We start from the raw sequence: 27,810 nt of genomic DNA on the forward strand, positions 1-27,810 counted from the left end.
AATTGATGCAAATTTTAATACTACATAGCTTGGAGTAGCCGCATTTGGCCGAATAATAACCATTTAGAGTTTTTAAATAAGAATTAATAGCTCGTATTAATACGATCTTGTTTTGAAGTATACTCATACGGATCGTACCATATTGGGCACTGGGATCAAACTAGCACAGAATTATGTTTGGGAGGCACACCGGCACACAGAAAATAGGCAGATAAACGATCAGAAATTGAGCAAGATGAGCGAAAGGCAACAAAATTAGTGAGAGCGATTCATATGCGGATAACGCACAATTAAACACATTTGCATAGGTAGATAACTCACAAATTTGCACACACCCAAACAAGTGAATAGTAAACGGAAGGTCATTAGAAGAGATCAGGTTCGAAAGCTTAGCAACGTTTACATTGCATTTTGTATTCTGTGAAAAAGCGGGCTCTCTCCTTCTGCCCACGCATTTATTGTCAAAGTAAAATGAATTTGAAGATAAAAACATTCGGCAGTTGCGGACTGTGTGCGCCTGGTATTCAGAGATAACTCTTTAAGTTAACTTGATCGTCAATATTAAATGTAATTTTCATGCGAATCGAAAGTCCTGCGCGGAGAAATAGAAAACATTTGCATTGCAGAATTGGTTGTTATTTATATTATATGCAGCTTTTGTTTATAAAATATATAAAACCCGTTTTATTTACAAGCAGTGTCAAAGCTGTCATTAAATTAAACTCGACTTTAATTCTGTCGATGGCAGAGCCTCCACGGTTTATAGTAAACATAAAATGCCATCTCCAATTAACAGGGGCACATAAATTGCAGCTGTTGATCGATGTTAACTACAAATTTCCCACGGAGAGCGCAAACTTATGAGCGGACGTGTGTCGTCATGACGTATTTACATTCTTGATCAACAGCTAAGTCGATATACATAGCTTTGCCCAGTTTTATTAACTCGTCATCTAAAATAGGTAGATTCACCGAGCACAAGTTTTTTATTCTTTATAATGTATCTCTCACTTTTCTATCTGTATCCTTAGACCTCAATTCCATTCGGTGTGTGAAATTTTTAATATTTTGCATTCGGTTATCACAACGTTTTCTCTCTAAATCCCATCTGGAAAAAACTTAGCTTCTTATTTTGGATGCTTCGGAAATTGCGTTTTTTATCAATCAATCAATCAATCAATCAGTCATTCAGTCAGGTCAAACAGTTAAATTAGTGTGTTTTCCAAAATGGATTTTGATAGATTTTATTTGCGACACACGTTTACTTGAACCGAGTCAAACTATAAATCCAGGGCTATATATATTTTTTCTATTTACACTGGGCATTTCCTAGTCAATGACTCTAGTTAAAAGTACTTCATTTTGATTAAATTTGAATAGATAATTGATTAGATTCTGGCAATCTGTTTGTTATCAAGCTAAAAGCTGTTTCGCTTACCTCATCCGCCAAATCGTTGATTAGCATGGGCATGCTCAAATAGATGGCCACTGGTATCAACCATCTGAGGATCAGTAGCATTTCCGTATAGGAGAATCCGTCCATGGGCAGAGCCAAATAGCAATCCTCAATGGCATCGAGCGTTGCATATAGATAGGGCAGGACCAAAGCGCCGCCAAAGACGCTCACCATCTCGTTCTGGCACAACAGCATCAGCTCATCGTTCAGATGCAAATTGTGGGCTATGCCCTGCAGAGATATCCGATTGGCAAGCAGTTGGTGCTGCAGTTGGGCTGCCTGTACCCGAAACAGATGCTTCATCACGGACACCAGGGAACAGTAGCAGGTGAATATGAAATTCGCACACACGAGACGCACATAGAAGCCCAGCAGAAATATCAAATGATCCAGCTGTGAATTCAAATCTACTATCACAAACACAACAATGTCTACGGCATAGTAGAGGCACATGAGGAGCCAAAAGAAATAAAACCAGCGGGCGTGCAGCTTCTCCAGGTTGAAAGCTCGCAGAGCCGCAGCCACACGGCCTAATCTCTGCAGCAGCTGCAGCTGGGATTGCTGATGCAAACGCATCCACGCATTGGCAAACAATTGGGTAAACGATGCAGACAGTATAACCAAATGATCGAAGGTATCGCCCGATCTCGAATCGGTGTCCTGGTAATTGAGGGACCATTTCAAGAACGTGTCCACAATGCAATAGATCAAAATACCCTGCACCGCCAGGTGTACGAAATTTGCGCCACAGCTCCCCCCCAGCACATAACAGTTCAGGACTTTCGAATAGCCCAGATTGCCGAGGCCCAGGAAACGCTGATAATGCAAAAACTTTAAAATACGCATGTTCTCAATGGATCTCGCACACTTTTTGTTCAATTTCACTTTGCAAACTGAATGAAAGTTGCTTAGTTATTTGTTAAAACCCCATTTTAATTAGTTTATGAGTTTGGAATTCAATTGCAACAGTTGCATCTGTTAAGTGAAGAGTTTTATAATATTATAGTATTTAACTAAATGACATCAGTTAAGAATTCGAATTAATCAATTTGAGTGTTCATTTCTCTCTGAAACTCTCTCATCAGATAACAACATACAACTACATTTCGTGTCCAAATCAATGAAATAGTTCAAATTAAAAGAGATAGAGTCAAATTTGTGATACAAAATTCCTGAGAGTAAAAATTATTTATAGGTTTTGGACTATCAAATTACATTAGTAAATTATTTAAGAATTGTTTTTTGTTAATTTTTTTTTTTTTAATTTAATTTAAGATATGTGACTATTAGATGGACTCTGAGTTTTTATGTTAACCGATTTAATGAAAATTTGGGGTTGGGTTATAAGTACAGACAATTTGATTAAGATTACAAATATAAAATGTTTACCAACACTAAATGATTTCTGATGTTCTTTTTAACTTAACTTTCAGAAAAGTGAATTGGACTTTTTGGAATGGTCACCGCTGAACGATAGAAACTTAATGCCAGACGACTGGACAACGGACACATTGTTCTCGGCAATAAATGGACCATTTCCCTTTCCAGATTCAAGAGAGATCGGTAAGTGTCATTAAAAAAAAAAAGACCTGGGCAATTAAAAGTAGCTATTTATTTTTGTACTACCCACAGCACGCGGTGCAGGCATTGCGGACTTTATACAGCCAAGTCTGGGGCCGCTGCAGCCGAATTTAGATGATATCGACATTACCTTCTCAGGTATATTTACCACATATTAATGATGACGTGTATGTTTATGCTAAAGCCTTTTGATTAACATAGATTTGCTCACCAACACCGGCTCGCGCCTGCCACCCGTGCCCGAGGAGGGCACCGATGCGGAGATGCTCAAGAACGATGACTATTGCCTGCAGGCAATTGTTGGTGCTCCGCACACGCTCTACAGCAGCGACAATATGATGGAAGTGGTGGGCAGCAGCAGTGGCGGCAATGCTCAAGTGGACGCCAACATGCTGGAGCTGAATACGCCCATTAGCAACATGCCCTACGGCGACATCGAGCAACAGTTTGTGGCGGCGCGGCAACAGGCAGTCAGCGATTCACAACAGCAACAGCAGCAGCAGCAACAGTTGCTGGGCGAGAGTCAATCGCCACGTCTGCATACAGTAAAACATTTTGGGGCCATCAGCAGCAATGACAGCAGCAATCGCTGTTCCGCCAGCGAGAGTTTCTCGAGCAAGAGCGTCATCAATGGACGCATTGCCAAGAATACGCAGCGTTTAATTCGACGCGAGCCGCACAACTACGACAAGGCGCAACCGACGCTGCATCAGACGACCATCTATCAGCAGATGCTGGCCGAGCAGCAAAAGAATCAGCAGCAGCATCTCAGCGCGGGCGCTGTCTTGCAGGCGTTTCAGACACCACAACAACAGCAGCAGCAGCAGCAGCAACAACAACAGCAACAGCAGTTGCAGCAGCAACAACAACAACAGCAGCCGCGTTTGCATTTTCCCACGCAGCAACAGCAGCAGCAGCAACAAAATGCTTACAATACGCAAAGTTTCTTGAGCAACTATGCGGACAGCTATCAGCAACAGCAGCAACAGTTGCCACCACAGCAGCAGCAACAGCAGCAGCAGCAGCAACAACAGCAACAGCAACTTAGCGTCAAGGTGGAGCCGCACCAGGCGGATGTGTTGTCGTTGCTTAGCGATGGGCCCTACAACTCCATCAGCTACAAACCCTATCCGCAGTTCAAGAAATCCGCATCCACAGGCACCTTCTTGAATGTGCCGCGCGTCCCGCAGCAGCAACAGCAGCCGCAGCAACAACAAAGCTATTTGCAACAAGAGCAACAGCAGCCGCAGCTGCAGCTGCAACAGTCGCTGCCTTTGGGTCTTGGTCTAAGCACACAGCAGCTCATGCAACTGACACGCCAGCAACAGGCAGCCAATACACAGCAACAACAACAACAGCAGCAGCAGCAGCAGCAGCAACATATGCAGCTGCAACAGCAAACGGTTGCTAGTCTGCTGCTACCCCGACAACAACAACAACAACAACAACAACAACAACAACAACAACAACAACAGCAGCAGCAGCAAGCTGCTGTCAGCGTTGCCTCCTGGGCCACGCCCAACACGAGCATCTTGCCCAAGGAGATGCATCGCTCCAACAGTCTCCCCCTAAACGTGTCGCTGCCCAAGCTCATCCATCACGAACAGCAGCAACAGCAGCAGCAACAGTTCGCGGTGCCCAAGTACCATGCCAAGGGCAAGTCCCGCGTGCGCAGCAATTCCATGCACCAGCAGCACACGGTTGTTGCCGCCGGCGGTGGCTCGCCCGTCAACAATGGACACGGCAACAGCAACAGCAGCACCAGCAGCGGCAACCTGCTTGTCACCCAACAAATGCAACAGGCAACCAGCGATCCCATGCTCAACAGCACGCTAGCCCAGCTGCTAACGTCGAGTAAGTTGACTAAAATCATATGCATATAATTTTTGATGTACATATTTATAAGATTTATTAGAAAATGCATGTCATTGCCAACAAGAGAGAACGACTATCTTAGGCACGCCGAAGATTGAACACCCTTCCAGAAATATGGCTTATGTTTATGCTGAAATCTTTGGCGAACAGTCAGGCTCGTAATCGCTGAGTTTGGTGAAGATTTGTTGAAGAACACCACCTTTTTCGATACAAAAATTCATTTTACGAATAATTCTTCTTTTAAGTTTATAACGCTAACTTATATAAGGGACTGATATTAGTTTTGCTTACGTATAAGGATCACAGAAAAACGAAAAACTTCTCAGCTTGGTCGCTATTTTGATAAGGCCGCTCATTGCTATATGGTTGCTATATGATATAGTGATCCGATCCGGCTGGTTCCGACATGTTCACTGCAAGCAGCAGATAAACGGGCACATGCAAAGTTTCATGCCGATAGTTTCACTGAGAGATTACTTCCATAGAAGCAGACAAACGGATATGGATTATTAACTCGTCGATTGATACTGATCAAGAATTTATACTTTGTGGGTAACTTTTGCCTCCTTTCCACATTCCATGACAAAATTATAATACTCTCGAGCGGGGTATAAAAAAGGCGCACAGAAAATAGGCAGGCAAAATTTATTAATTATTAATTTTCCCTTTCTACACATCAGGTCAGATAACTTATTAATTTTTCCCTACTTCACATCAGATACACGCCTGCAGGCAGCCGTGGCCAACAAAACGCAGCAGTCAAATTCTTCCGCCAATGCCATAGCCAGCGGCAGCAGCAACAGCAACAACCATCAGCAGCAGCAGCAGCAATCGCTGTACGCCAGCAATGCCTCAACGTCGCCGCTGTCGGTGCCGGTGCCGACGCAGCAGCATTCACCAAAGAAGTCCGCCTCGTTGCCTGTCGCGATTGCTGCACCGGCGCTGCACAGTCCGCCTGGAGCGAAGATGCTCGGCTTTGGGCAGGCCAATAATCCCAATTTGGGCAGCAGTCTGAGCTTGTCGCCGGAATCGCCGTTCCACGACTCGCAGGACTCGCCGCTGCCGCTGTCGCCGACGACCAGCCTCAAGTATCTGCCACGGGATACACAGCGTCGCGCCGGCCACATCCATGCGGAGCAGAAGCGACGCTATAATATTAAGAATGGATTTGATACCCTGCACGCGCTCATACCCCAGCTGCAGCAGAATCCCAATGCGAAGCTAAGCAAAGCGGCGATGCTCCAGAAGGGCGCCGATCACATCAAACAGCTGCGCCAGGAGCGCAATGTACTCAAGGACAAGATCGAAGCGTTACGAATGGAGCGCGATGCTTTAAACAACTCCCTCATGTAGGTCACGACATATATATATATATATTTACCAGGATTCAACTGATCACTAATCCTTATTCTATTTCTTTCTGCAGGCACCTACACTCGGTGCTGCCTGCGAACGGTGCACCCGTTACACGGCAGGGCACGGAGCATGTGCGTCAGCTATATGAGGTCTATGTGCGCTACAATACGATGAACGATTGGAAGTTTTGGATTGTAAGCTGCACCTACAGATTCTGATATTTTGTATATTTATATATACATTTATTTTCTCGACAGCTGGGTCTCATTCTGGAGCCCTTATTGGCCTCTTACACGTCGACCGTTTCCAGCGCCAGTTTGGATGAACTGCGTCGCACCGCCTTTCTCTGGGTGGATCAGCACTGCTCGCTCATAGATCTGCGACCTGGTAAGTATGCCTTAGCATGCTCCCGCAGGAAGCCCTAAATAACTTATCTCTCTCTCTGTCTTTTCTCTCTTCAGCTGTTACGAACAAATTAAAGTACCTATCGATGCACACGGATATTGTATCGGAGCCGCCCAGCACACTGCAGGAGGAGGTGGCCAAGGCTCTGCAGAACACCAGTGGACAGCATCCGAATCTGCATGGCTCCTAACCGTTGTTGCTGCTCGTGATATGAATTTAAACCAATTGCTACAACAAATCCAATGTCAATGCAAACTGTTCGCCCTGCTGGCAGCTACTGTTGCAGCTACACATTGTACAAATTGCCCCGCGCGGGGGCAGATTAATTATATATGCAACAAATGCCACAACAGCCACCAGCAGATGCCGTTGCAACTGCGACTGCAGCTGGCGCTAAGCTAAGCAGCATATAGTGCCTATAATACTATGACTTAAGCGTAAAATAAACGTAACGATTTTACAATTTTTTCAAAAAATATCCTGCGTTTTTCCTTGTATGGACTGAAGGACTATTTCGAGGTCCTTGAGCCGGCAAACAGCTTTTATGAACCAGGACTATCAACTGGCAAAAGGACATCGAAATCGTCCTTCAGGTTTCCTATATATAGCTGTTTTTTTAAAAAGGACATTCTATTTATAGCCATAACTCAGCCAAATCCTTAAGGATATCGAAAGGATATACCTGTTTGAGCTCGTAGGGAGCAGGACTATCGATTGGCATCCAAGAATTTCCAGGATTCCACAAAAAAAATGATCTCATTTTCTGCAAGGGGTTTAGTCAAAAAATCGAAAATTGCCGGACTAACTTTGCCATTTGAAGGATGATCGGGATGTCCTTTGGGCAGTAGATAGTCCTTGTCCTACCATTTACGAATATGCAACCCGAAGGACGATAGTCCTTCAAACAGCTGAGAAAACAGGACTTTTAAAACTTTTTTCAAGCACTAAATCGGCTATAACTCGGCTGTATCCTTGCGTATCCTGACGAGTCCTGTGGCAAATAAATTGTATTGATCACGGCTACCATCTGGCCAAAGGGCATCGAGATCGTCCTTGTAGTTTCGGAGATATTAAGGATTTTGTGTTTTTTGCCCATTTTCTTGCGCCCCGCGACTGAAAAAATGATCAAGTGCTCGATTCTTAGATGAACCCCCAATATTTTGATGCAGATCGACGCGGCTGGTCCTCACGATCCTAACGCACCATGATCTTTGAAAATCCGCAAGGATATGGCCGAGTTATAGGCATTTCAAAATCAGCATATCAGCATATCGAAAATTTTCGTCTGCTTGCTGGGCATTTCTGTTCGCCTGTTATTTTAGTGAAATGTTAGTAAAAAATCTTCTGACCCGCCGCCGACGTGCGCGCCCCTTTCGGGTATGCAACGATATTTTTGGCCGACCAAAATGATCAGCATATCAGCATACCGAAAATTTTCGTCTGCTTGCTGGGCATTTCTGTTCGCCTGGTATTTTAGTGAAATTTTAGCAAAAATATCTTCTGACCCGCCGCCGACGTGCGCGCCCCTTTCGGGTATGCAACGATATTTTTGGCCGACCAAAATGATATGCGATCTCGATGCCCTTTGGCCAGATGGTAGCCGTGATCAATACAATTTATTTGCCACAGGACTCGTCAGGATACGCAAGGATACAGCCGAGCTATAGCCGATTTAGTGCTTGAAAAAAGTTTTAAAAAAGTCCTGTTTTCTCAGCTGTTGAAGGACTATCGTCCTTGGGGTTGCATATTCGTAAATGGTAGGACAAGGACTATCTTCTGCCCAAAGGACATCCCGATCGTCCTTCAAATGGCAAAGTTAGTCCGGCAATTTTCGATTTTCTGACTAACCCCCTTGCAGAAATTGAGAACATTTTTTTTGTGAAATCCTGGAAATCCTTGGATGCCAATCGATAGTCCTGCTCCCCACGAGCTCAAACAGGTATATCCTTTCGATATCCTTAAGGATTTGGCTGAGTTATGGCTATAAATAGAATGTCCTTTTCAAAAAAACAGCTTTATTTAGGAAACCTGAAGTACGCGTTTATTTTTATTTCTGTCAATATTTATACAATTTTTTACTTAATATTATTTATTATTTATTTCTATTTAAATTATACAAATATTGAAGAATTCATCCGTTTATCTTATTTAAATTTAAAAAGCCGTTAATAAAGTCCGATCATGGCAGGAATACCCTTGTTGGATTTGTATATATCCTGAGCATCGAAGTCCTTGAAGTCTTCAATCTGAAAAGATAAAAGCACATTAAATTAAATTAATTTTTTTTAAGGTCATGGTGTATTCGGTTCTTAAGAAGCAGTCGCATCGACCTTCATCAAAACATTATATTATCTAAGAAAATTTGGTAAAATTTGAGCCACGCGTTACACGGATGTGGGCTTAAAGTGCAATATCCTTGATATATTTTTTGTATATTATTGTATATTATGAATTGAAAGGATTAGGACTATATGTGCCACCAAAGGACATTGTCATAGTCTTTAGAGTGTGAGAGATTGAGATTTGGGTCAAATTTTTTGATTCCTAGATTCACTGAAAACTGGAAGAACGATTTAATTGTACTTTGGTCAACGGATATTCTTCGCCTCAATACGAGACCTTCGACATGTGCTTCGCCAAGATCCTAATAAGACTAAGTTATCAGAATTAATGTAGCATATATAAAAAAATGTCGTTTTATCATGGATGCTTCTTAAAATTAAATTATTGTTGGTTTGACAAAATACAGTATATATAGAAAGACTAGATATGACATACTTAGCAGCAATACTGAAGAGCGCGGCAGCAGCAGAGATGTCGCACGTGATACTCAACATAGGCTTGACGTGGCTTTCACTATGCCGGGAAGGTGGGCGGAGATGAGGAAATAGCCTTACACCGAGATCATTGGAAGATGTACTCAGATCAAAGCTCGAGACTCGAGTTTGACCCCAGTAGTCAATTGCACAGACTTCAGGCTTATTGCAGAACTGTCCCTTTCTATTGTAATATAAATTATGTGAAATTATAGTTTTGGTTCGTACATGTCATTTAAATATCGGACATGATAAAATTAATATATATTTTATTTTCAATATCATTTAGTGGATTTAGCTCCGATATTGTAAAAGCTTTAAATGGCTACTGCTTGAGCCCAATTGACTACTATCTTCAAACAAAAAGAGGCGAACGCAAAGCAGACGAAATAAACGGCGCACAGAAAAAAGAGCTGGCAATTTTAGGAGAAACGGAAAATGTAAGTACATACATATATGACTCATTGGTGTAACTCCCCCTTTGGTTTGGTGCCTGAACACATGAATCAATACCTGCTTATTTTCAAGACAAAAACAGTTAATATCTATCGTTTATGTGCACCTAGTAGTTAGAGATGTCATCCTACGTTTACTTGAATGTGTGGCAGTGCTGATGCAATCGTCATGTTGAGTTATTTTTTAATATGTTAAGTCTTACTTTAAATTCATTATTATTTAAACACATTCATTAAAACGCATCTATAAAATAAGCTAACTAGATTATCAATAAATAAATAAAAATGCAACCATAATATAAGGTAACAATATTATCAACATATTCAATTTTTGTTATTCGCGTAATCGCCGGTAATTCTAATCTGAATGTTTGTAAATGATTTACAGCTAAAGCTTCTGGTCCGAGAAATTACAAAGGTATATTCCAGGATCGATCATTATTTATTTTTATGTTTGTTAATTTTATAATTGCATTTTCTTTTACTTTATGTAAACATGTATAAGGCACAAAAAACTTATATCAAATCTGTCATACCTCTTAACAAAAGGCATGAAAATAAAAAATAAACTCGGCATAATTAAATCGACGACAGGCAGACACGCAACGTATTCAAGTAAACATAAGGTGCCATCTCTCATTACCGGGCGCACATAAGCGACACTTGTGCTTGAATTAATGTTCAAATTCCTTTTACTTCGACCAAGAATGCGTGGGCACACAGCAAGTGCAAGCTTGAGAGAGCTGACTTCTGCGCTCAGAGCACAGAAACACAAACTTGCGCACATACGATTATGGTCTCTTCTCTCTACAAAAAATTGTTTTGTGTGTGTACTTACTTGTTATCTTGGTTATCAACTTGTGCATAGTGTGTATACTTGTGCGTTATCTACCTCGCTCACCAATTTTTGCTTTTGCTTCTCGTTCCAATTAATGATTTCTCGTGAGATCATTTGCCTTTTCTGTTTGCGCCTTTTTTTCGACTGCTTTGCGCTCTCGCAACTTTATTTTGTGTTAATTTGAGGCCAGCAGTCAATTGCACATTAAATCTGTTTAAAGATTCTGTTGATAGGCGTAATTACAACAAACTTGAACAATTATCGTTAACTTTTCAAATAATAACAATATTTAAGCTTTTTAAATAACAATTATGTTTGAATATCCCGGTTCTGATTTTCAAGTGCACTCATTCGGCTCATGCTATATTGATCACTGGAGCTAATATGACACAGAAATAAGATGCGGGAGCGCAAAGCAGACGAAATAAAACCGGTGCACAGAAAATAGGCAAGCAAACGATCACAAGATGAGCGATAATCAACAACAAAATTCCAGAGAGCGATGCATAAGAAGATAACGCACAAGCAAGCACACATATGCATGAGCAGATAACGCACAAGTACACACACACACACACACACACACAGACTCACACAAACAAGTGTATGGGAGGAGGAAGCGACACTAGAAGAGAGCAACACGTGTGTGTCGCTGTACTCTGAGTGCAATTTAGCTCTCTCAAGCGTACGCTCTCCGCATGTTATTCTTAAGCGAAGTAAAAGTAATTTGCAGTTAAAATCAATCAACAGCTGCCCATTTTGAGCGCCTGGTAATTAGAGATGGCATTTTACGTTTACTTGATTCCGTGTGGGTGCTGGCTGCTGCCATCGTTATATTTGGAGCTGACTTTAGTTTTATTTTTATGATTTCTTTGAGAAGACCCTTATGTAGTTTTGATTTTGCTTATAAAAAGATTTTAATAGATTTTTGATGCATTTAAAATGATCATGTGTACTCGCCAATTTAATTAAGAGCTAAAGATTTTTCCAATTTGCCATGATTCCTGTCCGAAAGGCAGCTCATCAGTAGGCTAGATAATAATGTTTGTCACGCCCCAAAGGAGTGTAACCAGATAATCTTCACACAATCTGACGTATATATATACATGTATCGAATTTCGCGACTCACGCTGTTACATATAGATGAACATTTTCCCGCTTTGTCACGCCCTAAGTGGGCGTAGCCATATGGCTTCACAGTTTATCCGCCGCGGGCACACGAAACTATAGATTTCAAATTAAATAAGAACGACTGGACAGAATCGGACAGAAACCTTATTGCACGCTTACAGATGTTGTCACATTTACCACTGAGATCAAACTAAGCGAATTAGGTTGATAGAGGGCACGCAAAAAAAAACCTGCGCTCAGAAAATAGGCAGGCACATCATAACAAGATGAACATTGATTAACAAATTTATTTTTATCTTTTTGGCTCGTGTGCGATAATAATTAATTCTAGAGAATTTGACGCACTCAAAAATGTATATGATTCCAAAGTCGGACATGATTTGCCCAAAATATAATGGCCATATAGAAGAAAAAAACTTTTAAAAAATATTTTAATTGAATCTTGGTATGTTCAGTCAAAAAAAGTTGAAAAATGTTGATACTCACCGATCCTAAAGACTTTCCCGAATCCAAAAAGATATATCGGTTTCAAATAACCCGCTGTGGATATGTTGTATAAGTCGAATGCGACGCATTTGTCGGGTGTTTGCTCACCAAAAGAATGAGAGCGAGGCAGTCAGACTGATAGAGCGTAATTTGATAAAGCTACTGCACTGCACTCTCTTATCTATTGATCGCTCTCTATCTCTCACTTTCGCTCTCTCTGGCTTAAGTCACATTCCAACCGCAATTAGCCTACACAAAAAGAAAATGTACAAATTATTAGAGTACAGTTCAGTTGACTAGTTATTGTTGCAGAATGATCACCTTCGGCTTGCTGGCGGTGCTGTTGCTGTTGGCTTGGCTCTGGCAGCGTTGGCACTTTGGCCACTGGCAGCGGCTGGGCGTGCCGCATGCACCCGGCGCGCCCTTTGTGGGCAACGTGTGGCGCCTGCTGCGCGGCTGGTGCTGCTTTGGCGACCAGTTCCGCGAGCTCTATGAGTGCCCCAGTGCCAAGGGGCAGGCGTACGTGGGCATACACGTGCTGCACAATCATGCGCTGCTGCTGCGCGAGCCGGCGCTGATCAAGCGTATTCTCGTCGAGGATTTTGGGCAGTTCTCCAGTCGCTTTGAGACTACAGATGCCATTGGAGACACGATGGGCGCACAGAATTTGTTCTTCTCCAAGTACGAGATGTGGCGCGAGACGCACAAGATATTTGCGCCCTTCTTTGCCGCCGGCAAGGTGCGTCATATGTTTGGGCTCCTGCAGCAGATTGGCCAGCAGCTGGAGCAGCATATGGCCAGGCAGCTGGCTGCCTGCGGCACGCCGGAGGGCACACTGGAGCTGGAGGTCAAGCAGCTGAGCGCGTTGTTTAGCACAGATATTATTGCCTCTCTGGCCTTTGGCCTGGAGGCCAATTGTCTTCAGCAGCCAGACGCAGAGTTTCGGCGCATGTGCATTGAGGTGAATGAGCCGCGTCCCAAGCGTCTGTTGCACCTCTTCACCATGTTCTTCTTTCCGCGCTTCTCGCGCCAGCTGCGCACCCATCTCTACTCGGAGGAGTACGAGCGCTTCATGCGGCAATCCATGAACTGGGTGATGGAACAGCGTGCGGCCAGCGGGGAGCAGCGTCACGATCTGATTGACATATTTCTGCAGCTGCAGCGCACGCAGCCGCCGGAGAGCGTGGTGCACCGACGTGACTTTTTTGTGGCACAGGCAGCATTTCTGTTGCTCGCTGGCTTTGACACCTCCTCCTCGACGATTACCTTTGCGCTGTACGAGCTGGCCAAGCAGCCGGCCATACAGCAGCGCCTCAGGCAGGAGTTGGCGACGGCGCTGCTGGGCAGCGGAGCCGCGGACGGACAGTTGGACTACGAGACACTCAGCGGACTGCCCTATTTGCGGCAGGTGGTGGATGAAGTGCTGCGTTTGTATCCGCCGACTGCATTTCTGGATCGCTGCTGCAATGCCAAGGCTGGCTATGATTTGTCCGCCTGGAGCTGTGGTTCCGCCTTGCGGTTGCCGCCTGGCACGCCCGTCTACATCTCTGTGCTGGGACTGCATCGCGATGAGCAGGTAACAATTGGGCTCAGCCCCTTCGCCAGTTTTATGCACGTTCATCAATGTTTTTGCTTCCGCAGTACTGGCCTCAGCCTTTGAAGTTTGATCCGGAACGTTTCTCGCCGGAGCAACGGGTGCAGCATCAACCCATGACATATTTGCCGTTTGGCGCCGGTCCGCGCGGATGTCTGGGCACGCTGCTGGGTCTCCTGGAGATCAAGGTGTGTTTCCTTAGTTCCTCGCGTTGCCATTTTATTGAAAGCACCTTCGCCTTTTATCCAGGTGGGTCTCGTCTACATACTGAAGAACTATCGCGTAGAGACCTGTGCAAGAACCCTGCCGGAGATGAAATTCGATGCCAAAGCCTTTGTGCTAACAGCTGCGGGAGGCACCTATTTGCGGTTCGTCCAGGATCCGCTGTGAGCAAAAAACTGGACACATGTGTTGCAGTTTTTTAAATTTTCACTTTATTGGGGTAATTGTTCACATATGTAGGTTCTGCTTTTTATTTTATTTTAATTTATTTTTTTGTTGGTTTTTAGCTTAAGATCAGCTCAAAAATGTTCACAAAATTTGCCAGTTGTGCTAGCCAAATACTGCTGGCCATATAAATGGCTAATCAGTTGTTATCTGCGCAGACCGTGGACTGTATTTATTGACTTGTAAGCTGGCTTATCAAAAAGTAATTGAACAAAGTGCATGTTAACAAATTATAAAAACTTAAAACCTATAAAACAAGAAATTTCAATTTTCAGTGTCGCGTTACTTTAAGTGCAAATAAAATTTGATAAGGGATTTAAGCCATGTATTTTGCCAACAATATTTAGCTAGCTTGACAATCAACCATATGTATGTTGTGTATTTTTTGTGTTTTTCTGTTTTTCATTTTTTTTATTTTTTACCATATACAATTTAAAAAACTAGCTCTCGAGCTACCTGGCTTATATCTTCACTTTTTACAAATTATCAAAAAAATAACTAAAGCAATTTTACACACTCGTCATTAAAGAACTAAGCTAACAACTAATTGCATTTTATTTTTAATATTATAGTAGTAAATTGTATATTAACACAAAAATTGTATTTGTATTTAGCTTTTTTTTTTATACATAAAGGTATTCAGTTACAGAATTGAAATGTTATAATAGTATACAAATATATGTTTGCACATTTATTTTGCTAGCTACGAATCGAATTTAGCAAAAATCAAGAACTATTTTGAACAAATTGTTGTTTCAAAAGCAAAATGCAAAGTTTACTGTAAAGATTATTTTTAAAAAATGTGCTGTAATAGAATTTGTGAATTTCTGTCTGCAGCAAACTAATTGCTTAATTTGAATTTGAATATTTAGCTATGGGCTTGTTTTTAATTAATTTTTCAATATATATATATATATATGTGTATATATATATTTGTAGCAGTTTTCAAGAGGAAGTAGCATTTATTATGGCATATGTATATAGCTCAGCGGAAGGTTTTTTCTGCAGTTCTAACTCCCCATCAATGTAATACATGTGTGTATATTTATATATATATATATATATGTGTGTGTGTGTGTGTGTGGCAAGCAAATTTGCATTTTGTTTTGTTGCAATGACAGCTTTTGATTTTGTTTTATTAAGTTTTTATTTATTTATGTTGGAAGCAATAAATTAAATATTGTTGCAATTATTTTGCTAAATTTTGAAAGTTTCTTTGTATCAATATGAATATTTCTATGTACATTGAAAGTGCAAGCATTTAAGTGTTTAGTTTTCCTGTTTCTTTTTTTGAGTAAGTTTCAAAATTGTAATTTTTGGTTTTTCACAATACACGGTAAATTTGTGTTAATATTTTATTTTTGACTGACTGGAAGTGTGTTGGACGTTTGAACTAAACTAAACTGGTAAATAAAAATAAATAAAGTGTGCAAGTTAAAATCAATGTAAATATATTTGTAAGATATTTGTAGATATTTTAAAAAGCCCAAACACTCCCAGAAGCGCGAGTAACTACGCTTTGCATTAAATGTTAATTAACAGTGCGAGCACTGTTTGTTAACATAATTAGATGCTCAGGCTTTTGTTTTGTTTAATATAACGCTTAACACACACATTATTTCTCATATCGTTATATAGGCATACATACATATATAGATATATATAGCTAGTTACATGTATAGTAGTGTACTTTTGACATGACATACATTTATATATACTCATACTCATATTTATAGGTCATATACGTGTACATATACTCTCACTTTTTGCTTGCAAGTAAATATTATGTAAAAATTAAATCATTACATTTATATACTTCAAAAACTCTTGTTTTCTTCTTTCTATTATATTTTGTTGTTGTTGTGGGTTTGTTTTAGTCTTCTAAATACATTTTACGAAACATACACACAAGAATCGCTACTATCTTCGATCTTGCATGACCACCTGCTTGAAGGCACCCGCCCGCACGCTTGACTTGACCTCGTGACCGCCCAGAGAGGCAGTGCCATCGCGCGCTATGTAGAGCTGCAGGCCAGACGCTAAATTGAAAGATGGTGTGCATTTTAGACATATATATATATAAGCCCCAATAGTAGAAAAATTAATACTCACTCTCAGCAGACTCGCCTAGCTGATCCAGCTTGGTATCCTTCAAAATCTCATCGATTAAAGAGTTGGGATTCACGCGCGTCTCTTCGACACGATCCGAAACACGCGGCCCATCATCGAGGGCGCCCTTTTTGCGCTTCTCACCGCTGCTTTTCGTGCGATCTAGAGATCCTGTTTCACTTATAACTAACGAGCCGGAACTGGGATTCCTGTGAAAGCAAAACAAAACAGCACGATGAGTAAATATCTTAAAAACAATAATTAATTTTATATTGTGTATATATATAGAATATAAGTTAAAGAATATACGCGGTGCTCTTTGCTTATGTGAACCCATTTGCTAAGTAATAAATGTGAATAAGCAGCGGTATACAAAAAAACACACGATATATATAAAGGGGGCGTGCCACTTGCGGCAAGTCGAGGGGGCGGGGGGAAGGGCAATTAAATCTGGCCATGCCATGCAAAACATACATATATGTGTGTGTATGTGTACTATGATTACAAATATTTGAATAATGCGGACAAAAACTTTTGCGACGTGAACCAATGAAACGCTTATAAATAGAACAAGTTCCAAAAAACTTCACACAATAAAAAACTAGACATTAAAACAGTTTTGATAGGCTTAAAAACAAAATAAAATATATAAGTAAATTAATATAACAATTTGACATTCTGCATTGCCCGATCTTTAGTTATGGAATCGAAGTACACACATATTATAAGAAAATAAATTCGTAAATTAAATTTACATATTGATCATAAGCACAGTCTTTTGTACATCCAATTAATTGAGTTTTTAACAAAAACATATTTGATAAATAATACATCTAGCATACTCATAAGAGCTGGAAAATATGTCAAATATACTTGAACATAGTAATATGCCCCAATTTCTTTACTATTTTTCTTTCACTAATTTTCCTTGAACTCAATTTTTTCAATTTTGATTATTTAATCATATATAATTTGGACTTTAAATAAAAAATAATATCAAAGAACAAATTTTTTCGTTATACCGAATTTTTAATTTAAAAAATATTGAATTAATCTTTATAGTTTGAATATATATTAACTTTTGCCCTTAACAAATTGATTATCTAAAAAATATTTTTAAATTATTCATAAAACGGCAGATCTTTATAAATATAAACGATAAATTTGTTCCAAAGCTATTCTTCGCTACTTTAATCCTTTTTATGTAAATCATTCGTATTTAAATAAGTACTTGTACTTAAAGATCATATTTTCTAATGCTTGAACTATATAACACTTGATCTTAATACAAACTCTGAGATTTTCTATATAATTTATACGGACAGACAAAATAACGAATCTATATTGAATTTAGTTTAGTTTTCCAGCTCTATTGAATATCATAAAGTATAGTGTGGACAATCACGTGTCAAAGATTTACGAACACAACAAAAACAATAATAATAACAGCCAAAACTTAAGAGCTAACAAACGGATACAAAGAGGCAGGCAACTAAGTAGAAAATTCGTTGTGTGGAATATGCAACCCACATCATGGTGATGCTAGGCCGGCGTATGATCTGTGTGGTAGCCAACGGTGAGAGCGTTGCGCCCGACACGGACGTCGTGGTGGCCGAGGTCATGGCCGATGCCTCCGCTGCCGCAGCGGACGTGGAGAGCAGCAAGGAGGCAGCCGAAGGATTCGAGCGTATGCTGCACGCATCGGTTGGACTCGCTGCCAGCGAGCTGAGCGCATCTCCGGACATGACATTGCCCAGCCGTGGACTGCTGCCATGTCCATTGGGCGAACCCAACACCGTCTGCTGCGACGGAACACCGTCCACGGTGTCCTGGTGGCTGCAGCTGCCCGGATTGCACTGGAAGGTGATGAGGGCGCCGCTGCTGCTGCTGTTGCTGCCGTTCGACGAGGACGCCGAGTGATTCGAGTGGATGCTGGCCAGAGTGCCGCACGGTGAGCCGCTGCTGCCCATCGCATAGCCGCCAGAGTTTGCAGTCGCTGCCGCTCCTCCTGCTGCTGCCGCTGCCGCTGCCTGTTGTCGACTGCAGCTGCTGCTGCTGTTGGCGCTGCTGTTGTTGCAATTGTTGCTGCCGCTGTCGAAGAGGCGACGTGGCACACCGCTGAAGCTTCTGCTTGTTGCGCGTTTCGTTTTGGATTTGGATTAATTCATAGACACAGTTACAGACCAAAGCGTTATGTTCGGTTTGGATATATCGGAAGACATAAGAAACAAAAAACATTTGCAAAATATGCACAATAAACATGAGTAAATAGTATTCCAAACGAAATTCGGGTATTAGAGAGTAATATTTATAAATATATATATAAATATATTTTGGTATTCAATTTCAAATCAAGAAATTCCTCTGACAGGCACTTTAAAGCACTCAAGCCAAGAAGCTTTTGAATTTTAGATTTATGCACTTTATATGATAAGATACGATTATTTTTAAACATTGTATATAAAATATGTATAGATTGGGATATTTATCAGTGTCAGTGTGTGTGCGTGTTTAATGTTATTAAACAAATTATAAATGTAATAAAATAAATAAAAAAACAAAATGCATTTGTAGTCTGAATCCCTAGACACAATTAATCTTTTCCCACATTTTTTTACTCTTATATCTATCAGATTAGAATCTCGACTGGCTTATAATTTTTTTAAAGTTTTTACCGGGCGGAAAATATGCATTAGCATGAGAAAATATATATGCCAAATGAGTCAGATTTCTAAAAATGTATTTTCCAATGCAGTCTTTCCGGATTTATTGTTTGTTTGGGTTGCTATTTTAATTGATGTATTTGTTAAGTAGACAAATATAGGCTGACGCCAGAGGTAATAAGAGATAAATCTTATAATATATTGTGTAAATAATTTTTTTTTTAAATGAATATTCTTGATAAATTTCCTTCTGTAGGCACTTATAATTTGTTTTTTGAAATAAATTCTAGTCAACAATTATGGGTTATTTATTTTGTATGTCATATTTTTCCGAATTGATGGAATATCGTTATTTGCAGCCTAAATTTTGAGTTAACCCTGACCTTTCTCATATTTATAGTTCGTTTTTAGTCATATCTTCAATCTAAATTGTCAGTTTCTGCTTTAAAAATTTATCGCACACTCGACTCTAATAAAAATTCCAGTGAGTGCTTGCAGCTATTGTAAAATTCATAAGGCAGCAGACAAAAACAGTTTCAACAGTTGTTTTTTTAGCCCAGCCAAATGGAGGCCAAGGTAAGAGTTTAGAAGGCCAAGTGGCGGACACGAGGTTGACAGACATTGGCCGGGTGAAGCGAGGAGTTTCGGAGGACACATCCTTGCCCCAGTTTAAGTTAGAGTTGACCCGCAAGGACAATTTTACAGGGGGAGGAGAGGTTGTGGGAGCAGGAGGAAGCACAAACAGAATTCATAGAAAATTGAAGGTATCAAAGTGCAAACTTTTAAGTGCTGCCCAAATGAAATTATTTTATTTTAAAAGGTATATCATAATAAAAACTTCTGACGAAGGCCTCTTAATTTATCGACATGTTAAAGTAGAGATGGGTGAGTGCTTAGTAACTGTAGAACCAGTAGCTACTTAACTGTACAATAAGTTGACCAATCCCAGTGATAAACCCCTTGGGATATAGCAATAGTAATTACATATTTGATAAGATTAGCTTACAACTAAACTTAGGTCTAACTTAGGCACCCTGCGAAAATGTGCGCAGGGCCAAACCGGGCATATTGATTAGTAAAAAAATAATAAATAAACTTGAACGAGATAAAAACAAAACAGAACGCAAAAAACATAGCCAGAAACAATAACATAATTTTGAACGGGCAAAACAAAACGAATGAGCGATTATATTTAATGAGAGACAACAAGCGATTTTCAGGGAACAGAACGCGACAGAAGCGAACGTGTGAATGAATAACTGAACAGCAGTCTAAAGCCTGAATGCAAACGAATCAGGCTCAACGAGTAAATTTAACGAGCAACGAGTAACGACTCGCTGCTGAACGAACTAGTTAAATATTTAGTTTGATCAGCAGACTGAAGCCTGAACGCAAACGAGTCAGGCTCAACGAGTAAGGCTCAACGAGTAAAGCTTAACGAGTAACGAGTAAAGATTCGCTACTGAACGAACTAGTTAAATATTGAGTTTGATTGTTTTTCTTTTTTTTTTTTGTTTTGTATGATATTCAAATGAAAAACGCGACGCACCTCATGAGCTCGTAGGCGGCATTCGTGGAATGTGGCCGCACCAAATGTGGGGGCTCCTGTGTGGCCAGCGGCGTGGATGAGCTGCCCTGCAGCATGGTGCGACGATAGGCACGCTCGAAGGGTGTGCGCGACATAAAGGAAACGGCATTTGTAAAACTCTCAGCCGGCGAATCGACCACATCGTAGGTGAGCAAGCGATTCACATAGCTGCTGTTGCCGCTGTTGCTGCTCAGCGCCGGCTTATCCGCCGATTGTATGAGCCGATTAAAGCTGGGCCGACGTTCGCTGGTGGGCGTGAGAAAGGGATCCGCTTCGATGCGCTCGCTAACGACATCGGGTATGGTGCCCATCGAGCGCATTTTCTGTATGGGATGATGTGATGGCTGCGGACTATCATTGCCGCTATCTTGTCCTATGAACTTGGCATTGCCCACCTTCGACTGATGCGACTGATGCTTCACGAAGAGCTTGCCCGAGGAGCCATTCGATGTAGTTGAATTCTTGCGCAGCCCATAGCTGTGGAGATGATGATGATGATAATTGTGTGTATAGTTGTTCTGCTGGACACGCAGACGTTCCTCCAGAGATTGGTCGCGTATACGCTGGAATTCCTCGCGCACCGCCTCCTCGGAGTAGTCGTCGAAGCAGAGATTATTGAGCGACTTCATCTTGGGTATTTGTGCACGCTCCGCTAGCTGTTTTAGACGTCGCGGTGAATTTCGATCCAGCTCCATGGAGGCCTTGTGAAATTCCATTTCGAGTATGGACAGATTCTCCATAGACTTGATTTTGGCCACGCGCGGCGTATGATAGTTCTCCTCCAGGCCGGAGTCATTGTCACCCGAATCCTCATTGGGATATTCATCGGATTCGCTCGTCTCTCCGCTATCATAATACTGTGTGGCCTGCAGCAGCAGCGGCAGCGGCATCTCAGCCAGGGGCGTGCGAAAATCCTCATAGCCCGCAAGCTGCTCGCTGGGATTCATTGTGGCATTGGGCGTCTGATAGAGCATCTCCTCGCTCACATATTCGATGGTGGTGCTCAGGCTAACGATTGCCTGATGATTGGGTGGTGTTGCTTGGCTCCTTGGCGCAGCCGGGCCCACTTGATGCTCCTGCACCAGACCCAAGCCGAGGCCCTGTGGCTGTGCCTGCTCCGCTTTGTGCTGATGCCGCATCGCTGGTATATTCAATTTCATGGCATTTATAGCTCTCTGATTGAGTCTATTGAGTAGAGAAACGGATTTTCTAAAACGACTGAAGTATGTTTTTTTTTTGATGGTTTTTTTTTTTTTTTTGCGACGTTCGTTGAGATATTTTTTTTGTTGTTGCAGATTTGAAATTGTGGTTAATATGTTTTATTTTACAGTTGGTTAGTTGGCCACATACCCGATTGTTTTTTTGTATTTTATTTAAATTATATACAGTACATATGTTGGTTATAAAAGAAGAAGAAAACAAAAAGTGTTAAACAAAATTAGCCAAAGCAAAATTATGATTAACCATAAAACTAAGTTGAGAAAAACGTAAAAGCTACCATAAAACCAGATTAGAAAAGCCCATAAGTCCATAGTTAATTATTATGATAGCTACCACGTATATACTTAGTGCTAGATTAACTATTTTAATTAGTTAAATGAATTAAATTTAGAAAATGAAAACAAATAAAAACCAATTCCATTAAAATGCGTTGAGTGGAAAGTTAGTTGGGAACTAGACACGCCGTATATAAAAGGTAAATAAATATACAAATTGCTTCTTGAAATATTCTAAACATCATTTAATATATATATATTTTTTTGTTTTACCCCAAGGATCAATTGTTAGAATGAAGTGGATCAATCTTTTTCGAACTATCTATTAATTTCGGCAACCTAGTTTAATAATTTGTCTGTTAATGAGTTCTGAGCGTGTTGCATTAATAAAAACATTTCCCTTTTCTTAATGTATCATTTACTGGAAGTCGAGCCCATTCAACTTTATGTCTAATTTTGCTTCTTGCAATTATTCCTTTCTAAAAGTTGAGGGCAGTAATTATTTTCAACATTTTCACAAGGGTTCACTATTTCATGTAACTAACTAGACTGCTTTAAATATAATATAATTATTTGCTGTATATTTCTTATATTATTATTTTCAACGATGCCAAACAAATGCTTGATATCAAATAATTGTATATCAGTTTATCAAATTTGTTAAATTTCCGCAACCCCTTATCAACTTTGCTGCTTCTGCTTGTGCCCAATACTTTGTTTGGGTTTCTAAAGTTCGTGCAGAATTATTGTGCTAAGTAAATTCGTGCAAATGCCAGATGCAAAACGTGACCTTTGCAGCGCCCCATGACGTCAACCGATGAGATCACCGGCTGCGCGTTTTTATTTTTATTTTAAGTAAACAATTCTCTAAGCTCAACAATATTCATATTGTGCAGATGCACCCGGGCATATACCCACAGCCCATTGCACCAAATACACAAGAATCATTACAGGGCGACAGTCTGTCTGTGTGTGTTTGGGCAAGGATATTGGAATGTAAATGTGTGTGTGTGCGTGTGTGTGTGGGCGTACATTGTCTGCATTTGACCTTAGACTTAACAATGAAAATTGTTGGAGTTAGGAAGAAACTTGTTCAGACTACATTTATAAAGCTAATAAATAGGTTTAAGCTAATTTTATTATATGTTATATATTTATACTAAAAGTGCCTAAGTGACCTATTTATAACTGGTAACTAGTATTTAAATAATACTTATAATTATGGTATTTTTCAAAACTTGTAGCAGTTTTAAAGTGGAACTTATCTAAGAAATATATATATATATGTAAAAGAACACAAAAATAATTAAGAAAAATGAAGGAAATTGAATAATGTGTTGTGTAGTGTATGTATGTGTTAACAGTGTTGTATAATAATACTGTTTGAATTAAGTTTTAGTAAACATCAAGGGCGAATATGTGTGTATCTATGGATATAGAGAACGTGTGTGTGTGTCTTTTGTCGAGGTTAGACACGACTGTTGTTTAGGTAGGTAAAAAAAAGTATGTATATAGAGCTTTAGCATATATAGCGCATATAGTATAGAGGAGCATAACAAAGATTATAATAGTTATAATAGATTATTTATGTAAATTAAAAATTTGGCGCGAATTGTGGGCAAAAAAGTCAAGTTCAAAGTCAAGGCTTTATACATATTTGAAGCTATACGTAATGACTAAATGATATGTGGTTTTTTTTTTGTTGTTGTGGTGAACTACTTACCTAGCGTGCCCCGAGTCGCCCTCGGAACTTTGCCTCGAATGTTGACTGTGCGAAAAACTACTATAACCCGAACCTTTTGACATCTGAGTAGAGAGGGAAAATTATTAGCAAAGGTTTTCTCTATATTAAGACTTATTTTTAAAGAATTGTTAGATGTGCTCACTTGACTAGTATTACTGGAATTTCTGGAGTGTCCCATTTCCATAAGCGCAGCTGTATTAACAGTAACGCCCACATTAACACCACCCACACCACCGCCAGCACCGCTGATGCTAACGCCAGTGGTGCCATAGTTATTGCTACCAATAACGCCCAAGCCGGGCAGCGTCTGTGTGACGGTGACGGGCGTGGTGGCACTGGATGAGGCAATCACATGCTGCTGCAGATTGTCCGTGGTCAGCGTAACCGCCGATTCCGAGGACTCGGACAGCCCGGAGTCTGTGACAATGGCCGCTATCACCGCCTGTGCGTCGAGATCTGCTGGAGAATAATATAAATCATGGTAATTAAGTTATATTCGTTTTGTTCTAGGTAATAGGGTTAACTCACCCTCCTCCCTTGTGGTGGAGACGGGGCGCGTGACCGACGCCGACATTGTGCTGGCCACACCGCCCAAGGTGGCGCCACTGCCGCCCAGAGGAATGGCTGAGCCGCCACTGCCGCTGCCCATGCTGGTGAGCGCCGTAGCCGTTGGCGTTTGCAGACCACTGCAGGCAACCTCATTAGCCAGATCATCTGCAGAAGGTTTGCTTGGTTTGCTCTTTAAACTGGGCGTGGGACTGCAAAAAATAGAATATAAATTATGTATTTTAAGCAGCTATAAACTACATGTATAGATTGTAGTCTACTCACGCCTTGAAAAGTATATCACCGCTTAGCATGTGCATTTTGATGCTAACTCTTAGCATGGAGTTGTCCAGGCGATGGCGCGAGTCGTAGCCCTCGAGCAGAAAGCGACGCGATGTTAAGCCCGCACCCGCAAATTCGGCAAGATTTAGATCGATAAAGCCGAGCTTGTAATAGCTGCGACCGCCCTTCATCTCCTTGCGTATGGAGATGCGCAAATGGCAGGGATCTAGAACACCAGTCGATGCATTGGCGCTCATCTTGCAGGGGAACTCAAAACTGCGATTCCACTCGACGCGATGATTACGCACCTCCTCGCTAGGAAAACAAATAAAAATATTTGTTTAACGTAAATAATAGTTAAAAAATCTTAAAAATAATAAAATCAATATGATTATCGATTGCCATTCCGACCGATTACAATCTACGGGGTTTGTCCCTATCGATAGTTTTCTATTGCATGATTGTGGTGTATTAATAGCTACTGAAAGTAGTTTAAGCTCCTTATAATACTTATAGGTATACCACAATTTACAAATAGGAAAATGAGAAAAAATATCGACCATCGAAATATTTTATTGTAGCAACTGTTGATAGTTTTGTAACAAGTGAATTGGTAGCAAGTTCTTCTTGAATTCCTTGATATACTTTTAGCTCCTGTCGAATATAGCGTTAATCGATTATCGAAACTATTGATAGTTCTTAAGGCTGTTTGCGTTTTCTATATTTATATTTTCAAGCAAGAAACTTTGTTTGCAATATATATCGTACTTTAAAAGAATTAAAAGAGGCAAGAGTTAAAATTTGATCTCATGTGTTTAGGCTATTAAATTAAGTTTGATAATTAAAAAAAAAAAAACTGATGGCTTTTATCGAATGTGGCCACTATTTAGTTTTTCAACATATTTTACATTTAACATATTTAACTAGTGTAAAACCGCATTGATATTATTATTTCAATATAATTCTTAGACTCACCGACTGCTGTACTCCTGAAAGGAGCCGCCGTCCAGAAGACGTATCTTGGCAAAGAGCACCTCATTGACCAGGGCCACCTCGACCAGATCCTGTAGTTGGACCTCCACATTGAACTTATACTTTTTCTTTTTCATCATAAAGGCCATGCCAGGGGCGCTAGGCCCGAGTAGTGTCATCAATTTCCTTGCCTACAATCCGTTGCTTTGCGGCGTTGCCACCCTGCAACAAGGAAACCGAACTAATGCCTGCGTTTAGGCGGTTGCCGGGCACCGCCTTGACCACTTCGTTAGCTGCTTAAGTTGGTTTTAGCTGCTGCTGGTCGGCAACTTGAGCTTTGAAATTTTCCACTCCACGTAGCTTGTAGTTGGCTTTGCCTTAGATCTGTTGGGCTTCTCAGTATATTTCTATATAGATTTTTCTATTTTTAGTTGGCTTTCTTATCAGTTGTTGTGTTGTGCTACTTGACAGCCATGTTTTTAGGGTTTGTGCATGGCTCTGGCCTTGAAGTCGTTCCACGTGTCCACCTGCGGAATGCAAAAAAATAATACGATGTCTATAAGCGGAGGCTTTATATATTATCAGTAGAAACTTACTACCTAATTGGGGGAAATGTGTGTGAGACTTCAATAGATATAAAACAACCGTAAGAAAACTCGTGTGAAATGAACTGAAAATCAGTCACTACGTACTCACATTGTTTTCGGTGTGTCAAAGCATTCAACTTAAATGGATTGAGTGTTATCTTTTCAACGGGTATGCAAAAAGCGATTTACAAGTAAGTTAAAGACATTTTGTTCGAAACCAATTGCAAAATAAACTAATATCTAGAAACTAACTTGATTATTAAGGAAATGATACAGTGTTGACTTTTCATGGGGCATGTTGAAACTATTCGATAATTTAAATTATTCTCGTATAAATCAATGCAATTTCAGGAATCAAGATTTCACAATGCACACACGAAGCTTTTGGACTCCCTCCAAATGCTTAAACCTCTAAAGTTAAACAATGGCCTGTTTTAAAACAGCAGACAAATATAAGAAAAAATACATATGCCAAATGACTTTATCTCATTTAAAACATAGAATTATTAATTCATATAAATTCTTAGTGGAAAAATGCATTTATTTCACTTTAAATTAATTAAAATAAAATCATCTCCGGAACCAAAGTATTCTAATTAGCGGGCGACCAAAAATACCTAATAAGAACTTGTTCTACCGAATTCGGAATTTAATTTCCTGTATACACATCCCGCATACTCGCAACCCGAAGAGGAAAGGCAAATCAATATCTTTAGAAAATATTAATGTATTTAATACGTTCTTGATTTTATCACATCATTCATGTATTTTTTTCACTTCCACTTCTTTCTTTAAGTTAATCATTCTCAACTATTCTAATTGTATTTGTACTATTTTCCTTTCTGATATTTAATATAGTTTTCTCGGCGCCTAATCGCAATTCTAGAGCATTCAATCAAATCGCTAAGAGGCGCATAGAATTTATCGTATAATAATTAAAAGGGCTAACACGCAAGACACTAAAACAATGTGCTAGAGTTATTTTATGGTGTGTTCTGTTTAGTGTCGACTTTGGCTTGATTTAGCGTGCCTTCGTGAATTATTAAAATTTGTGGGGTTGTTGATTTTTAGCAAATTGATGACGCATTAGTCAGCGTCGCACTTGCTGTCGTCTTAATGTTTGCCGGCTAAAATCAACAAGAAAAAAGGAAAAGGAAAATAAATAAACATAATATTTATAATAATAGAAGAAACACGCACAAAAAATTTCGTATACGCCTACGTTGATATCGTCTGGGTCTTTTGGGTTTGCCACTCGACAATTGTTGTTGCGGCGCATTAACAAAATTTTTAGACTGGTGACTAATTTTCAATGTATCTGATCTTTTCTGCGAATTTATACAATGTTTCTAAATTAAACTGCGTGCCTTTCTGTTGGCAGTT

General features: G+C 40.3%; 3 protein-coding genes and 1 long non-coding RNA gene across 17 annotated transcripts in view; 2 read left to right on the plus strand and 2 right to left on the minus strand.

Annotated features, from left to right (window-relative positions):
* Nucleotides 1-7,149, plus strand: part of Mondo (mondo) — a 45,067-nt gene extending 37,918 nt beyond the window's left edge. For both annotated transcript variants that reach the window (XM_064697791.1, XM_064697792.1), the window contains 7 exons: nt 2,890-3,019; nt 3,089-3,175; nt 3,239-4,891; nt 5,631-6,261; nt 6,339-6,462; nt 6,526-6,655; nt 6,730-7,149. In XM_064697791.1, the coding sequence (XP_064553861.1) occupies nt 2,890-3,019; nt 3,089-3,175; nt 3,239-4,891; nt 5,631-6,261; nt 6,339-6,462; nt 6,526-6,655; nt 6,730-6,863 (2,889 nt within the window). In that variant the 3' untranslated portion in view covers nt 6,864-7,149. The remainder of the gene's footprint in view (nt 1-2,889; nt 3,020-3,088; nt 3,176-3,238; nt 4,892-5,630; nt 6,262-6,338; nt 6,463-6,525; nt 6,656-6,729) is intronic.
* A 1,538-nt stretch (nt 7,150-8,687) lies between these two features.
* LOC135439159 (uncharacterized) lies at nt 8,688-11,744 on the minus strand. 3 transcript variants are annotated; one of them, XR_010437994.1, is made up of 3 exons: nt 10,783-11,744; nt 9,452-9,673; nt 8,688-8,919 (listed from the first exon to the last, which is right to left on the minus strand). It is a non-coding gene; the product is annotated as an uncharacterized LOC135439159 (long non-coding RNA). The 3 variants fall into 3 exon arrangements; XR_010437996.1 differs by lacking the exon at nt 10,783-11,744 and adding an exon at nt 10,481-10,497; XR_010437995.1 differs by lacking the exon at nt 10,783-11,744 and adding an exon at nt 9,942-10,101.
* A 940-nt stretch (nt 11,745-12,684) lies between these two features.
* LOC135439158 (probable cytochrome P450 6t1) lies at nt 12,685-14,760 on the plus strand. Its single transcript, XM_064697807.1, has 4 exons — nt 12,685-13,975; nt 14,041-14,181; nt 14,243-14,435; nt 14,503-14,760. Exons 1-3 carry the CDS (start codon nt 12,713-12,715, stop codon nt 14,381-14,383), a joined length of 1,545 nt encoding a protein of 514 aa, XP_064553877.1. The 5' UTR covers nt 12,685-12,712; the 3' UTR covers nt 14,384-14,435; nt 14,503-14,760.
* A 1,114-nt stretch (nt 14,761-15,874) lies between these two features.
* The window catches only part of LOC135439156 (early estrogen-induced gene 1 protein), a 53,497-nt gene continuing 41,561 nt past the window's right edge, over nt 15,875-27,810 (minus strand). For 3 of the 11 annotated variants that reach the window (XM_064697797.1, XM_064697798.1, XM_064697799.1), the window contains 8 exons: nt 25,844-26,367; nt 24,872-25,183; nt 24,569-24,798; nt 24,183-24,499; nt 24,020-24,102; nt 20,762-22,018; nt 16,553-16,758; nt 15,875-16,479 (listed from right to left, as the gene is read on the minus strand). In XM_064697797.1, coding sequence (XP_064553867.1) covers nt 16,361-16,479; nt 16,553-16,758; nt 20,762-22,018; nt 24,020-24,102; nt 24,183-24,499; nt 24,569-24,798; nt 24,872-25,183; nt 25,844-26,019 — 2,700 coding nt within the window. In that variant the 5' untranslated portion in view covers nt 26,020-26,367 and the 3' untranslated portion in view covers nt 15,875-16,360. Of the gene's footprint in view, nt 16,480-16,552; nt 16,759-17,898; nt 18,677-20,761; nt 22,019-24,019; nt 24,103-24,182; nt 24,500-24,568; nt 24,799-24,871; nt 25,184-25,843; nt 26,368-26,536; nt 26,696-27,810 lie in introns of those variants that run through there. The other 8 variants (XM_064697804.1, XM_064697805.1, XM_064697800.1 and 5 more) reach the window with 8 other exon arrangements.

This window comes from Drosophila montana, unplaced genomic scaffold (genome assembly GCF_035044405.1).
Source record: "Drosophila montana isolate Dmon_TW-CO22-7 unplaced genomic scaffold, ASM3504440v1 contig_402_1, whole genome shotgun sequence".
Lineage (NCBI taxonomy): Eukaryota > Metazoa > Arthropoda > Insecta > Diptera > Drosophilidae > Drosophila > Drosophila montana.